The 17,057-nt window shown below is 43.0% G+C and overlaps 1 protein-coding gene across 2 annotated transcripts in view; it reads left to right on the forward strand.

Annotated features, from left to right (window-relative positions):
• Positions 1 to 12,236, forward strand: part of Plch1 (phospholipase C eta 1) — a 163,553-nt gene extending 151,317 nt beyond the window's left edge. Inside the window, exons 17-22 of one of the 2 annotated variants that reach the window (XM_038347487.1) lie at positions 161 to 285; positions 2,410 to 2,494; positions 4,623 to 4,769; positions 5,093 to 5,172; positions 7,168 to 7,525; positions 9,872 to 12,236. In XM_038347487.1, the coding sequence (XP_038203415.1) occupies positions 161 to 285; positions 2,410 to 2,494; positions 4,623 to 4,769; positions 5,093 to 5,172; positions 7,168 to 7,525; positions 9,872 to 11,952 (2,876 nt within the window). In that variant the 3' untranslated portion in view covers positions 11,953 to 12,236. The remainder of the gene's footprint in view (positions 1 to 160; positions 286 to 2,409; positions 2,495 to 4,622; positions 4,770 to 5,092; positions 5,173 to 7,167; positions 7,526 to 9,871) is intronic. The other variant, XM_038347488.2, reaches the window with a different exon arrangement.
• The last annotated feature ends 4,821 nt before the right edge of the window (positions 12,237 to 17,057 follow it).

The following is a 17,057-nucleotide window of genomic DNA, read 5'->3' on the forward strand; positions in this document are numbered from 1 at the left end:
ATGGTTACATGATAATTTCTTAGTTCTAGCAAACACTGTGGTAAATAGCACCACTGTTCCTTTGACAAACTTAAGCTGTCTGTGTGTGTGTGTGTACATGTGTATTCACGTGCACATGCGTGTGTTCCTGTGCTACTGACCTCTACTTTACTTGGCCTAGGTACTTTCAACCCTTTCTCTGGTGATCCACTTCCTGCCAACCCCAAAAAACAGCTTATCCTGAAAGTGATCAGCGGGCAACAACTTCCCAAACCTCCCGACTCCATGTTTGGAGACCGAGGCGAGGTAAGCTACACCTGACTGTCTAGTCAAGTATGTGATTATTTTATTGCATGTAAGCACTCATCTCAGTGGCTTTAGGGGCATATATGTTTCTGTGTGTTGGGAGGGGAGTACAGATGTTTGTATGTGAGTGTGTGTGTGTGTCTGTGTATGTATATGGTGTGTGTATGTGTGCGATTCTAAGTGAGCACTGACTTCCACTTATCAGACATGAGCTGGTTTTCTGTCAGTCACACAGACTTCCTCCAGAGCTTTATTATTATTATTATTATTATTATTATTATTATTATTATTACTATTATTATTATTAAAAATTTCTACCTCCTCCCATCCTCCCATTTCCCTCCCACTCCTCCAGAGCTTTTATCACCTGTTTTGGACTCTTGAAGGCATGATACTGGTTCACAGTTCAAGACTGATGCTGGCAGCTGAGATACAAAGAACAACAGCTAAATGCATTATTGACAGCAGCGTGGCCCGAATCATGTATTTAGCTTCCAAATCCCACACGTCCAGCAGCCTTCCTCACTGCTGCCTGCTCCTTGGCCTCATGCTTTGTGGCCACATGCAGACTGCTGTCACCTGCTGCTGTACTTCTGTCGCAGGATGCAGCAACCTTTTTATTTTCTCCCCACGGGTCAGTCAGTCCTGTTTCCATACCTTTCTCTCAGGGCTGTCCCATCACTCCAGGCTCTTGCCGCTTTCACCTTCTCAACTTTCACATCTGATGTGTGGTTAGAACCACTCAGCTCTGCATGTCCGTACCACTGTGAATACGTCGTGTCAAACTTGATCTGACCTGTATGCAGTTCGGTGTAGTGCAGCGCTGTAGCAATACCCCTCAACTCCCTAGGGTCACCCCACTCTTTACAATGGCTCTTTCCAACCTCTCTGTACTGGTTAACAGATAGCACAGTGCCCAATTATCAGAGAGGAAGGCATCAGCCAGGGCCGTCACCTCCGTATCTGTTCCAGCTGTCTCCCACAGACCCTTTTCCTTTCTTACCTTTACCTTCCGCTCTGCATTCAACAGCAGCAGTTGTTAATTGCAATCATCCGGAAGTTTATGCTTATTTCTTTGTGTCTGAAGACAGAAAACGTTGTCAACACTTCCATAACTGTGTTTTCATTACACTCTGTTTCCAAAAGCCAGAAGATGGGATCCTTTAAAGCAATGTCAGCAGGGCAACCATGACACGGAGGGACAATCTAATCGAACGCCTTTAGCATCCATCACAAGAAGAAAGGAATACATATTTCTTGTCTCTCTCAAGTTTTTCATTTTGAGAAGGCTTCAACCCCAGAAAAGGTGCAAGGATAGTACAATGGATCTCCTCAATTCACTAATTCAGTTATTAAGTTTTCTAACACATGTTATGCCATCCTCTCATGTACACAGATTTTATGAGTATGTATGTTGTATGTAAGTATGTATGTTGTATGTGAGTATGTATGTTGTATGTGAGTATGTATGTTGAGGTATTGGTTTGCTTTCTTTGGCAGTCATTTGTGACCATCTCACTACTTGCTTATTGAGAACAAAGACATTCTGCTGCAAAGCTACAACAAGATACAGTATCGTCTAACGTAATATCTATATCTAATCTTTTCATGTTATCCTCAAGTTGTCTATCATCTTTTCTTTTTCAATCGAATCACATGCAACTTTTTATTACCATTTTCTTCAGTCTTCTGAGGCACAAAATAATTCTCCAAGTTTTTATTTATTTTGATTTTATGACATTGGCACCATGTAGCCATCTTGCTCATGGTAGACCTTTAAGTTGTTTCCGGTGTTTGACCATACTATGGCAGCTTCTCTGAGCTTCTGTGCCTGGGTGACCCTCTTCTTACTTTAGTTGGCTATGTACCCGGAACTGAAATTTTATGTTCTTTCAGTAAAAACCTGTGTAGAATTAACAAATACTGGCAAATAGAATTTAGCGTTTTAATTCCACTCTTCACATATATCTAGATATGATTTACCTGGTTCTACCATTCTTTGAGTAAGCATGTAGTAACATCACGTGTTATTGAAATGTGAACATTTGGCTCATTTAGTCTCAGAAATAATTAGCACTCCTGTGCAGGTGACATTGGCAGTCATACTTCTTCCTTTTCCTACAGATCATTGACCCCTTCGTTGAGGTGGAAATTATCGGGCTGCCCGTAGACTGTTGCAAGGATCAGACTCGTGTGGTGGATGACAATGGTAAGCTTGGTGATCAGCAGCACTCATTCCTGAGATGCGCTGCAGCTGCCGTGCGGTGTGCATGGGCTAGGGAAAGCGTTCTGCTAACAAGAACCCGATGGCTGAGCTCCTTAGCTGCCTTCCGCGTGGATGTTAAACACGCTGATAAGATTCACCCACTCTGTAAGCTTCTGGTTCCTTTCTGAAAAAGGAAAGGGAATTCTATCAAACACATGCATTCAGGAGAAGTTGACCACTGTGCCCTATAAAATGCTGCAAGCCCATTAAATAATGACAGGCTGAAAATCAGAGAGACCCCCAGTGAACAGAAGAGATTATCTTTTTTTGTTGTTGTTGTTGACGCCGTAATGACCCCTCAGTTACTTCTGCAACTAAGAAAAGGTTTGGCTAACCTTTGAAGAACTGGGATGGATACACGGTATATTTTGATGAAGCTGTTATAATCAAGACTCCTGGGACTCTTGCTAAGTCTTTTTATGGAAAAGCGTGGGAGACATTTAAAGACTCGGGCTCCAAACTCACCTAGGGACATATTTCCTAGTGTGTTGCTTGTGATGCGATTCATGTGTTCTCGTAAATGAGTCTTCTTGAAACTTTCATTTGTGAGGCCCACGTGTTTAGTCAACTTCTCTTGGCTTTTGTTGTTGTTTGTTTGTAGGAAGAAAATATGTAAGGATAAGGCCAGACGGTTCTGGCCCATTCATCTCTTAAATATGGCGGGTGGCCAGCATTTCAGTACTGGCAGGAAGGCATTACCTTTACCCAAGTCTAGCATATTTTTCTGGATAATCTTGTAAAATTATATTTGCTTGTTCTATTTTTGAAAACTATTATTTCATACATATTTCCTTAATTTATATTAATTAGTAGTCTAGAATAATTTGAAATTATGGTTATCTAAACATTTGAGAAATCAGTGGTTCATAGGGAGTCCTTGAAGGATTGTTAGTTGTTCAAAAGTAGGGTGAACCTGGAAGGAAATAACATTCTTAAAGAAAGCCCTTCTTATGTTAAATTTTCTCAGGGCTCAAGAAACTATCCCTTCTTTTCTTAGCTGCAGAAGTAGCTGAGGGGTCATTACAGAGTCAACAAAAAAAGGTCATCTCTTCTGTTCACTGGGGGCCTCTGATATTCAGCCTGTCATTATTTAATGAGCTTGAGGCTTTTTATAGGGTAGAGTGGGAATTATTAGGGTCTAAACCACATACAAACCGCACTGGTATTTGAACCAAGGTGTATTCTTTGTCATTCATGTTCAATGTGTATGGAAATACAGTAACTTCTTGCGTCCTGAGAAGCCACTAAGAATGTGCAGTGCACAGTCTAATTTGGACCTCCTGCTCACTGTATGACCTTAAACACATTTCTGTGAACAGCAATGCTCTAAACTATATGATGAGTAACAGATATCTTGGACTTTCATACGTATAGGCATGTGATACTTGTCTAAATTTGAAAAGTTGCAGTTGGAGACTTGATAACGTATGGGTGATTTTCTTGCTGAGACAAAACCAATCTGGGTATGATGGCTCATGTCTGTAATCCCAGCACATGGGAGGTGGAGACAGGAGGATCATGAGTTCCAAGCCAACCTGGACTAGTGAATGAAACCCTGTCTCAAAAACCTGTCACTCTTACAGGTCTTACAGGGTTTCTGTAGGAATTATATAGGACTATTTGTCCACGATAGAACTGAAAGCTACAGAGCACCGTATGAAATATGGTTAGTTACTCCAGCGGGAAAAGCTTCGGTAGATGAGAAATATGATTCTATCAGGGGGTGACTTTCTGTCATATTTCTGCTAAAATACTCTTGGAACACTACTGTAATTTTTAAGCTCATTGAAGGATTTTAATGACAAGACGCTTCCTGATATAATGGGGCATCAGAGATTAATAGAGTAGATGTGATAATTTACAGACGATTTTCCTACCAATTATTTTTGAGCAGTGGGGTAGACTCAGAGGCTTTACTTCAGCAGGGCATCCTGGAGAGGTCCAGGCATTTTCATGAGTTTAATGACCGTTACGAGCAATTGTCACTGTCTGCTCTACAGACGTCGCTGCTAAATCATTTCCAGCCAAGCCCTTTGCTTTTTCTGATTTTTCATTTTCCTGTTTCTCTAAGGATTTAACCCTGTGTGGGAAGAAACCCTGACGTTTACAGTCCACATGCCAGAAATAGCTTTAGTCCGGTTCCTGGTGTGGGATCATGATCCTATTGGAAGAGACTTCGTGGGCCAAAGGACCGTGACCTTCAGCAGCCTAGTACCTGGTAGGCATAAGCTGACCTTTCCTCTCCGGATTGACTATTTCTTTTTGTTTTTGTTTGTTTTCTACTGTGGTAGAGAAGTATATAGGGTCTGGCATATGCTGGGTTAATGGTTTCTCTTTGGAAGATTTAATACATGGCATGGGATACACAGGGTATTTATTTATCAAGTCCGTCATTGTAAATTGTGTTATATGATAGATGTGATATAGCATGCTGCATAAAATGTGAAGAATGATATTAAGACAGATACCTAATTCTCTTGCACTCTCAGGAAGGCCACATGCAAATTCGACCTAAAGAACCAATTCTTTTTGTCTTTGCAGGCTACCGGCATGTCTACCTGGAAGGACTCACAGAAGCATCTATTTTTGTTCACATAACGATCAATGAGATCTTTGGGAAGGTGAGTGGGATCATAGACATCCAGCAATAGCATGACCTCAAGAAAGTAACTGGTTTCATTAGCGGAACGTACATTTGACAAAGTTTTCTTTTGTGGGTGTCTGTGGGGCGCTCAGCAAGCTCAGGCAGCATTCCAGGCATGTCCCTGTCCACCTCTATGCAGGGCTAGACTCATTCCTTCCTCCCAGAGGTTCTCTCTAGGTTTAATAGAATTGAGAAGAGTATCGTACTTTCAGGCAATTATTTTATGAAAATGATGAAGACCGTTAAAATTTGAATTTTATTATAATTCTAAAAATGACCCCATTTTCTACAGTAGGAAATGTGTCTCAGAGGTTTGAAGCGTGGCCTATGCTAATCCAGCTAAGATTCCAGCCAGGTCTAGGCAGGGTGAATTCGTGTGGAACAATTGTAAATTGAAGATCAAGAAAAAGTGTGAATGGATTTAAAGCTACCCACAGAAGAAATGGAGATCAGAAAAGAGTGGGGAGACAGACGGGGTGGGGGGGAAGAGATGGGGGAAGTGAAGTAGGAAGAAAGAGAGATACAATGTCACAAAGAGGTATCTGGTTCTGCCTGTTCTCCCTTCACTGTTGAAGGGCTGGTGCTTTGGTCACCAGTGGGTGACCCTCTGGTCATGTCAAGTGCTGGGGACTTGTCCTGTTATCGATTTTCAGGACCAGATGTGACTCGGAGGGTATATAGATGGGCACAGTGCCCAGGGTTGCCCCGCACTACTTGTTACCATAGTCTGTGCTGCCTGGAGCGTCTCCGCAGTACTGGTATTCTCTGTGAACTCACTCTCCATGTGTAACGGGGCAGTAAAAATAGTACCGGCCTCGTCAGTAAGTTTGTTATTCTTTGAAAGCTGCCTGGAGTGGAGCAAACAAGCATACTGTTGGCTAAATATCAGCACCATAGTGACCAGAGTCCAGCTGAGCATTGAGCTGGGACTGTAGGTTTAGCCTCGTATCAGGTAGCAGAAGGGAACGGAGGATTTTTTACTTTTGAAAATGCTGACGGTACAAACTTTCAATCTTGAGTCCCTATTCATACAGCTTGTTGGGCTCTATCTGTTAGCCTAAGTGGAATAACCTAAATACAAATGGTTTTAAGATGATGCCTGAGTTCCAGAAAGCCAGTTGAACTGTACAGTCTTTCTCACTTGGAGTAAGGTGGCGGGAAACAATAAGGCATACAGTGTCTGTTTACAACTTAGCCCAGAAATAAAATACAAATAAAGTCTTTTATAGAGCTTTTGTTTCATTCCTAAATAAATGGCCAATTTGGAGACATTTATTATTATCAATGTATGTTTGGGTGGGGATGCCCCTACCATAACATAATGGTGTTGAGTCGAATGAGGAATGAACGGAAGATGAGGAGTTATTGGGAGTGGGAGGCAGGGGCTCTCCAGGTATGCACTCTGTTCTGTGTTTCCTGGCAGCTAGTTGAACGAGCCCACATGGTGTTTTGTTGTGTTTTTGTTTTCTCCCCTGCAGTGGAGCCCTTTAATCCTCAACCCCAGCTATACCATATTGCACTTTCTAGGAGCTACCAAGGTAGTTTCTCCGCATGGCCCCGCCCTCTCGCTGGCATAATCTTTTCACGTGGCTGTGGTGGCATGCCTCCTCGCGTCTCGCCATCTTCTGCTTACCATTTTGAAACACACATCTGTTGCTTCAAGGCTGTTGGAGTTTTGTCCGTGTGTTACCCATGGAAACTTTTCTACCATTTTATCATCTCTGGGTAGGAAAGTTCTGGAAAGGTTGGCCATGAAATTGAATGACTGCCTTCCTCACAGAATAAAGTTGATGGCGTGTGCATTGTATTGTGTGACCCTACTGTGAGCTGTTTTCTCATTCTGAACGTCCTCCAGTCAGTGGCTGCAAAATTTCACTTCACATTCATTCTTCATGGAGCTGCCATTTCAAACTCAAGTTGTTCTTATGATGGCATGTGCTTAATTTGTGGTTGTTTTTTCTTTTGTCCCCAGAATAGACAGCTGCAAGGTCTGAAGGGACTGTTCAATAAGAATCCCAGGCACGGATCTTCAGAAAACAACAACTCCCATTATATTCGAAAGCGATCGATTGGCGATAGAATTCTGCGACGCACAGCCAGTGCTCCGGCCAAAGGCAGGAAGAAAAGCAAAGTGGGCTTCCAAGAAATGGTTGAGATCAAAGATTCTGTCTCTGAGGTCACAAGAGATCAAGATGGCGTCCTTAGGAGGACCACACGGAGCCTGCAAGTACGCCCTGTCTCCATGCCTGTTGACAAGTGTCTTCTGGGGGCTTTGTCGCTGCCTATATCCGAAGCAGCGAAAGACATGGATGGAAAAGAAAACTCTCCAGGTAAGATGCTTTCAGTTCCTCTCAGCCAGTTTTTTTTTTTTTTTTTTTGTCCCTTGTTTCCATGACAACATGACTGCCATTCTGCAATTAAAATATTCTGAAAAATAAATAATTTCTAGTGTTAATTCTGTACAAGGAGATTTTAAACTTTGGGTAAGAAAGTAAAAAGTGAGCTATTTCCTCCTCTCCTGTGGCCTTGAAATAGCATCTTTTTCCTTGGGGAGGTGGAAGAACACAGGCGTGATGACCTCGGGCATGCCGATCTGAGAAGGAAGGGAAACCTACAGTATACAAATAGTGTTTTGGTTTTCAGAGTGGTAACTTTCTAGGTCAGGAGCATGGGTTTTAAAGAGGTCTCATTCTTAGATTGATCCGAGGTTAGATACCCATCCTAGCTTTTCTGAGACTGAATGCACTTCCCTAACTTTTCACTATTTAAAACATTTTGTGTGTGTGTGTGTGTGTGTGTGTGGTTGGAAATGTTTGTGGTGAAAGGTTGCTTGCTCTTAAAGGCAAGTTGCTGACTCCACTTGAAAAACTTTCTTCCTTAAGGTGTGGCCAAGGCAGCGTTTTCCTCCTGCGATCTCACTCCCTGCTTAGTTCCGTGTCAGGGAAGGAGTCATGCCCATGGCTCTTGCTTGATTGCAGGGCCATCTTTTTTCTTAGCTTGGAGTATGATGAGCTCCTGTGGGCAACCTGATGACAAGCCATGTCCACTTCACAGAGTGACCAAGAGCTCTTGAATCTGTGACTCCTCTTCCTATTCCAGAACTGTGTCCTCTGACTATTTCTGGAGTTATCTCGAGCAAGTAGAATGCAATACCTTGTTTTTAATTTTAGCAAAACTGGTCTTTATCCACACAATATAATTTTAGTGATTTATTTTCCCACAAATGTTGTTTTGCTTATATATTGGTTTTTATTATCAGATGTTCTAGGGAGAAAAGAAAAGGCAGTTTCTGAATACTTTATTAGAAGAAAGGGGAAAAGCAAACCTTGAAAATTCCTAGTTTCCAAGACCCTGGAGTCTACCTTGAACTGAGAAAATGTTTGAAGTTTTGCTAAGAGTAACGTCAGAGAGGAGAGGACACCTGTGGCACTAAATTTATCTTAAAAGCCTGTGTCAGTAAAGTAAAACTCTGTCCAATAGAAATCTGTCCTAACTGGTCCTCACTGCAGAAGATGCTAAGCCAAGAAGATGAGCTGGGAAGTAAGCACGAGACAATGTGTCTTTCCTACACTTGAACAGATATAAGAATTAATCATAGGCATTAAGCAAATAGCAAATATGGAATGATACCTAGTAATTAAAGCGATCCCAGATAATTGCAGGAAAAAAATTGAGTCGAGAAAAGGCAGAATATAGAATTCTAAATAGCATGTCTCTCTACAAAAGTGGCTGTTTCTGAAGTAATATCATGTGATATTTAGTTCTATACAATTTGGGAAGCTTAAATTTTTTATGATGATTCAATTTTTAACAAGGAGAAAATATTTTAGTGAAAACAATCTTTATCCACATATTATGACTTTGAAAGAGTTAATAGACAATTAACTAATTGAGCATTGGGCATTGCCTTAGCTTATATCAAATAGGATGATTATCCCAGGTTACTGTGAATTATGTTTTTATTTTCCCTTAAGTACCATCTTAACCACATTGGAGGTAATGTGAGGAAGAATGTAATATAATTTTTTTGTACTGAAAGCAAAAACATTATCAACAGAATATTAACTATGCATAGTGATGTGGAATTGATGACTGGTTATCTTTTCCCTTGAAGCCAATAGGTATTAATAGTTTTGTACACATGTCGTACTTTCCAACTGTGTTAGAAATTAATTGGTTGGATTAAATATTTTGCCAAAATGCTTTTAAAAATGCTATCGTTTGTGGTTTACCTGTCGCTAACACATGTATAACTTGGAAAGCTGATAGTGTCTTGTTTGCAGGTACCATAGTGCATTGTTTAACAGAGCTGTCTTGTTCTGTTTTTATCGCCATGCTTCTGTGTAGTACAGATCTGAATAGGAGGCAGCGTAAGGTAATCCTCACCGTGAAAGCACAGAAACTCATTGACATTTTCTGGACAATGAATATTACATCCTTAGCTGATGTAATAGACATTCCAAAGGAAGCTCGGTGAAGTTCCTGTAAATCTATTTTTTACCATTTATCCATCACCACAGACACTGTCTTGCAAACTTCTGCTTATTCATAATTATATTGTGTCATAACGTAAAAATTTTTACATTTTCCATTTGTCTGTGTCGAGACAAACGTGAGTGTCAGCAGCACCTACATAAAGTGATATGCTTTACCTAAAATGCTCTTGTTTTATTTAGCAGAGGACAAGGATGACGGAAGAAAGCGAGAGGCAACTATAAAAGACCCACCGTTTTCCAATTTCAACAAAACATTATCCTTCTCCTCCAGTGCCCTCCTTCACAAAGATGCCAACCGAGGTGATTGCCCTATTTCGACTTCTAGTGTATCAGTGCCAGAACAGTGTGGAGGACCAGGTCCAAAGGGTGGGAGAACCAAGCCAGATGTGACAAATGATTGCCAGGAAAACCAGTGCCCCCCAAAATTCCTCTCTCCGAGGCAGCATTTGGCACTCGATCCTGCAAAGAAGGGACCACAAGATCTCCCTGGGGTGAAAGCCACTGAAAAGTGGCGTACTGGGGGCTTAGGGGAAGGGAGAAGCATGTTGTTGGAAAGTGTCCTTTCTCCAAGTGCCCTAGACGTGGAGAACCTGGAAGGAAGCAGGGCCACAGGACGAGCTGCAGGGTCCTTCTCTCTGTCCGATGTCTCTGTGCTCTGTTCTGATGTCCCGGATTTGCACTCGACGCCCATCCATCAGGACACTGAAATTTCCAATCTCATTGATGATGTTACTTTAACAAATGAGAATGAGCCGGGCAGTTCCATCTCAGCATTGATTGGCCAGTTTGAAGAGAGCCAGCATCCGGCTAACATTGCTGTGGTTTCTCACCTCCTCGGTACCGATGTGACCACAGGAGGTGCTCCTTTGCCTATGACATTGGGCCTACAAACGCCCTTCAAGCGTGGTTTTTCCCAGGGGAAACCCAAAGCCTCCTCGTACTCATCTCCTGAGCTGATCAAGCTCTCTAGTGCTGAGACCACAAAGCCTGCAAATAACACGCTTGTTTGTGAAATGACTGGCTCGCCCATCTCTAAGTCCAAACCAGGTACTGACCCTTCTGATAAAGCCAAGACAAGGGTCATGGAAGGCAACTTGCCTGGCTCTCATGATGTTTCTCCTGGCCAGTTTCCCAAAAGCCCCACTCATGGAAAGGACCAGAGACGAGTCATGAACAGCCCTGATCGTTCTACTGAGTTGGCCCTGGAAGATCTAATTGCAGACCCTGCTCTTGGTGTAAATTCTACAGAAAGCAGCCTTGTAGAAATCGATGGAGAATCAGAAAACCTATCTCGAACGACCTGTGACTACAGGGGAGAGGGTCTAAGTCAAATTGTTTCTCCACTAAAACTGAGGCACAGCCAAGAGACGGTGGAACATGTCCCGAGAGGCTTGAGGAATTTTTACTGTAAAGAGACGCCCCTCCCTTCTGCCCCTGAAATATTCAACAATATTCAAGGTGTCAAAAATCAAAGTATTTCTTGTCTAACCTATCAGGGTGCTGGCTTTGTGTATAACCATTTCTCAAGTTCAGATGCAAAAACGAACCAAATCTGTGGGTCCCAGCAGCCTAGGGCTACAGATATGCATGCTTCTACACCGACGCAGTCAGCACATGCTCCTTTGGTTGCTTTGAAACTGCCAAGTCCGTGCAAATCCAAAAGTCTCGGGGACTTAACATCAGAGGACATTGCCTGCAATTTTGAAAGCAAATACCAGTGTATTAGTAGGAGCTTTGTGACAAACAGCATTAGGGACAAGAGTGTGGCTATGAAGACCAAGTCATTAGAGCCTTTAGATGCCCTAACCGAACAGCTCCGAAAGCTGGTGTCCTTTGACCAAGAAGACAGCTGTCAAGTGCTGTACTCAAAGCAGGATGTCAGTCAGTATCCCAGGGCATTAGTCAGAAAGCTGTCCTCAAGAAGCCAGAGCAGAGTACGTAACATTGCCAGTCGTGCCAAGGAGAAGCAGGAAGCTGGCAAACAGAAAGCCACGGCCCACAGCGCTAGAGGAGGAGTGGTCCTTCGAAGTAAACCTTCAGCTCCCGCTCCGGCTGTGAACCGACACTCCACGGGCTCATACATCGCAAGCTACCTGAGGAACATGAAAGCTGGTGGCCTGGAGGGCCGAGGCATCCCAGAGGGAGCATGCACAGCCCTTCGGTATGGCTACGTGGACCAGTTTTGTTCAGATGACTCAGTTCTACAGAACGAGCCAAGCAATGATGATAAACCAGAAATTTACTTTCTTTTGAGGCTATGAGCTATACAAAGCTGCATTTTCATTGTTTACGCGATATTCTAGAGGATGTTAGAGTTTTTCCATTGTCAGTGACCACGATACTTGGCTTTGAGATGATTTTCAAATGTATTTTCGAACTTGTTATTTGGTCTCCCTTTACGTGTTCTCTCACTTCGTGCATTTGTATATAGATCTGTGACATTTCCCAGGAACAAATAATCTCTTTCCCCCAAGGTATTGTAACTTGTGTCAGTATGAAATGTGTGCATGCCCTCGATGTGAAACTTCGCAGCAGTTTGGGCCACAGTGTGTGCATGTTGCACAAAAATGCTCTTTCCCGTGTCTTGGGTCATTGTCCCAGAGGCTGTCACTTTTACTCACTGAGTGTTGAGCTCATTAAGAGCAGACTTTTCCAAAGATAAAGGAATGGATTCTTTGTTTGAAACGACCTTCTCTTTTTGAATCGAAAGACCCAGATTAAGTTTTATAACTCAGTGTTTAAAATAGTTACCTTGTCCTTCCTTCATGATTTCCTTACCCCACCCAAAGTGGGAATTCCAGGAAAATGGACAATGTTTCTCCCAGTCCCCAAATCCCTTTTAGAATAGACTGTAAGGAAGAAAGTGAGCTTCTGTATATAAGGAGAAAATGGTTTGTTTTTGCATAAATATTGTTACATATATTTGCTAATGGCTTTGTATGTAACAAGAATCCAGTTGCCAAGCTCCCTGTCATACTTCTGAAGTATGTTTTGAAGTGTCTCTGATGTGATAGATTGAAAATAATGGCTTTCAGGATGAGAGACTTTCAGCCAGGCGTGGTGGTTCACATCTTTAATCCCAGCACAGGCAGATGGATCTCTGAGTTTGAGGCCAACCTCAAGGCTTAGATCAAGCAGATCTACATAGTAAGACCTCAAGAAAGAAGAGAGAGAGAGAGAGAGAGAGAGAGAGAGAGAGAGAGAGAGAGAGAGAGAGAGAGAGAGAGAGAGAGAGAGAGAGACTTACATTAGACTTAAATCTCAGAGTAGTGCAAACAGAAAAATTCCCCAAAGATTTCAAGGAAAAAAAAAGGTATTTTCTCATAATCCAAGTGAATAGATGATTAAAAGAAACCTTTTCCCTTTAGGGAACCAAGTAACTATATTTTAGTACTGACATATATTATTTTCATTGTGAATCCATTTTTTTATTGCATGTTCAGGTATCATTTGCTTTTTGTACCATGAATTACAATGATGTTTTTCCTGGACTTCATGAAATATAATTAAAACAGATTTTTGAACACTTGGTAGTTTCATTTACTTTAAAAACTTTCACAGGGCTGGAGAGATGGCTCAGTGGTTAAGAGCATGACCTGCTCTTCCAAAGGTCCTGAGTTCAATTCCCAGCAACCACATGGTGGTTTATAACCATCTGTAATGGGGTCTGGTGCCCTCTTCTGGCCTGCAGGCATACAAGCAAACAGAATAATGTATACATAATAAATAAATAAATATAGCTGGGTGATGGTGGCGCACGCCTTTAATCCCAGCACTCGGGAGGCAGAAGCAGGTGGATCTCTGTGAGTTCGAGACCAGCCTGGTCTACAGAGCTAGTTCCAGGACAGGCTCCAAAGCCACAGAGAAACCCTGTCTCGAAAAACCAAAAAATAAATAAATAAATAAATAAATAAATAAATAAATATTAAAAAAAAAACTTTTACAAAAAAAGAACCACAGCAGGAGTTTGAGTGTTAACTGTTGAGTGAGGGACCGGGAGTGCTTGGATGTGTCTTCTTTTCTATGTTCTTACAGCAGAATCGAGGACATTCATTGTCAGGGATGGCTTTATACAGCAGTTTATGTTTCCAGGTATTTTCGTTGTGTTGAAGAAATATCCATTTTTTTGCTTTTTTATTTTTAGATATATTGCTTTATGTGTATGGGTGTTTTGCTTGCATACATGCAGCATGTGTGTGCCTGGTACGTGAGAAGGGGTGAAGAGGGTGGGAAGCCCTTTGGAACTGGAATTAACAGACAGTTGTGAGCTGCCCTATGTGGATGCTAGGAACACAGCCTGGGTCCTCTGGAAGAGCAACAAGTGCTCTTAACCAACGAACCATCTCTCAAGCCCCATCATTATACCGAAGAGCATATTTATAAGGTAACTTAAATAGATACCAAAAAGAATGATTTGTGTGCATTTGGTATGGATTTACAAGGTTAAAAGTAATTCCTGGCAACTAGTCCAGTGGGGGTAGTTGTAACTCCCATGAGGAAAGTAAGTGAGATGTTCTGTTTGGTGTGTGTGCGTGTGTGCGTGTGTGTGTGTGTGTGTGCATATGTGTATGTGTACGCATATGTGTGTGCGTGTGTGTGCGTGTGTGTGTGTGCATGTGCATGTTTGTGGTATGGGAGCCGTCAGTCCCTGCTTCCCTCAGTGCCAACTCTTAGCTTTTCCCTAATGCTGGGAGTCGCCTTTTTTCACAAACACTCAAAATCTTTGGAGGCAGAAGTACCAAGTTAAACGGGATCAAAACCCATTCATTTGCCCTCAATGAGCTTGAACTCTTTCTGTCTCGGGATCTTCGAATCTCTAATGTTCTATCCTAAGGCCTTGGCTCATTTGTTGTTCTTTTTATTTTAGAAGACAGTGATGTAATACAGAGTTGTTTAAATTAAATTGCTATGAATAGATGCTAGCTGCTTTTTATGATTTAGAGAATCTTTAGTCCAAAAAGAAAAAAAAAATGGGAAGGAAAAATTTTCTGTCTGGTCCTGACGTGAATGTTTGGGGCCAGCAGCTAGGTAATGCAGGTGTCCATGTTCTTGGCTGCACACGTACTATATAATCTTCTAGCAACAGACAGAATACAGGAACATCAGGGAAAGCAGCTGCATGGCATTCATTTGAGAACTGTGAGATAACCAAGAAGAGGTAATAGAGCTTCCATGTTCATAAAGTCTCTGATGTGCAGGTCCTACTCACTAAGAGTCCACCTGTTTAGCAGATAGATACAGGTCTGACTCTGTCCCAAGGAAAGCACACAAGTGACGTCTCAATCAGGACATTCACAAGCTTTTTAATACCGAATGTGTGAGGAGCCGCTAGTCTCTGCACTCTGACCTAGGACAAGCCCCGCCCCTTGCTGCTTTTTTGTTAGAGGCTGCATTGCGTGTTCCAAGTCTGAGTGGTGAGGCTGCTGGCCAAGCTGTTAACAGTAACAACATCCGCAGAGGACTGAAGCAAAGTGGCGTAACACGGATCTGACCAAGCCACATTTCCCACTTAAAATCCTTTATCTGGTCCTGTCACAAAACAAGGTTCCATAATTTTGCTCCGTTCTAGAATGATCGAAGCACTGCGGATTCCACTGTGTCGGGTTGACACGCTCACACCTCTCTTTCCTCCCTTAGCCATGGGCCAGTGACCAGGCCCTGTGACCCGTTCCTAGCTTACGGCCCAGCACGTATGTACGTTCCATAAATGGGCGGATGATAGCTTAAGGGAGATGTGAAAGAAAACAGCATGCATGGTATCTGCTTGTCCTTCCTGGGGGCACAAGACCTGGTTCCAAACGCTTTGTGTGGTTATGATCATTGATCTTTCGACATGTTGCTTACTTTCCCCTGGTCCTATCCAGCCCGTCTTTTTGTCCTCTTTTAGTTTAGTGGTTCCTTGGTTGCTTACTGTAAAGTAGCCGACGCCATACGGCGCTCTACAGCGGACTTTGACATTTGAGGCACCTGATGTGCTCACAGGGAAGAGGTGATCTTATCCCCAGTTCAGAGGCTCAGAAAATGAGTCTCATTTTGTGATTTGCTCAAGGTCCTGGTGGAATAGGAAGACGCTAAGCAGGGGTGTTCCATCTCTTACATTAGTCATCTTTCCATTGCACATTGCCCTTTCAGAAGACCTTAGCGGACACTAAGACACTTAGTGGTCAGCAACCACTCTAGGCGCTCCAAGCCCTCTTGTTTTCTGTCAATGAGAATGAAGATGGTCTTTATGGCGCCACCAGCTGGCTGAGGTGATAAGCTGGACCGGCACTGTTTCGTGTCCATACGACTAACAACGGCACAAGTCGGAGTTAATGATCCAGGAAACAAGCTAATAATGCTCTCTATGTCTGGATCTGAACTATTGGGTTTTGTCCCTTGTGTGTGTGAGCATGCCACTGCCTTTGCAGAAGTCAGAGGACAAGTTTGTCATTAGTTCTCGCCTTCCACCTTTATGTGGGTTTCAGGAATCCAGCAGAGGTTCCCAGGCTTGCATGACAAGCCCCTTTGAGCCATCTTCCCAGCCCGCGAGTTGTTTTTAGAAACAAAAATAGCTAAAATCGTAATCTCAAAATCCCCAGCAAAGTCTAACGTGCTAGAACTATTGAAAGTTGAGGAAACATTCCCAGGGAAATGAGAATGGGGGTGGAAAGAGGCCGAGGCAGGGAAAGAAAAGAAAATACAAAGCCGTAAGTTACTGAACTGACCAAAAGGTCAGCCAGCTAGCTGTTAGGGCTATAGGATTGCTCCGAAGAAGTCACGTGATGGGTGGCACCTAAGAGCTGCACACAGGCAGGAAGGAGGACGGCAAGTGCATGTCCGTCACTGCGTCCTTCCCATTAATTTCAGGGGACCGTAGGAGGCATTAACTTGTGTGAGGCCAGCCTGCGCTTTGCAGCCCCTGCAGACATCCCCTGCAGAGCTGGATGCACCCCTTAGCGCACCAGTCTCCATCTTGGCTGGTGCTGCATACTCAGCCGGCTCAGTGAGCGCAATGACGGTGGCAGCTGCAGTACATCAGCCTCGACAGCTGTGGGAACAGCTGATCAGCAAAGCCATGCCAACACTCGAGAGGGATGGGAAGAAAAGAGCTAGTGACCACACCTGGTTCTTGTTTACTGTCTCCCCTTCCCTGGGCTGGATTTTCTGTACTTGCTCTCATATGGAAACAAGAGACCTCTACTGCCTCAAGAAAAGAGGTAAAAGGCTGGTTCTCCCGTACAGTATGGTGATGGCTTTTGTCCTTTATGATTAGCACACTTAGCCAGGGGATGGCGGTGCACTCCTTTAGTCTCGGTGCTGGGTAGGCAGAGGCAGGCGGATCTCTGTGAGTTTGAGGCCAGTCTGGTCTACACAGTAAGTTCCA

The sequence above is a fragment of the Arvicola amphibius genome, chromosome 11 (genome assembly GCF_903992535.2).
Source record: "Arvicola amphibius chromosome 11, mArvAmp1.2, whole genome shotgun sequence".
NCBI classification, from domain to species: domain Eukaryota; kingdom Metazoa; phylum Chordata; class Mammalia; order Rodentia; family Cricetidae; genus Arvicola; species Arvicola amphibius.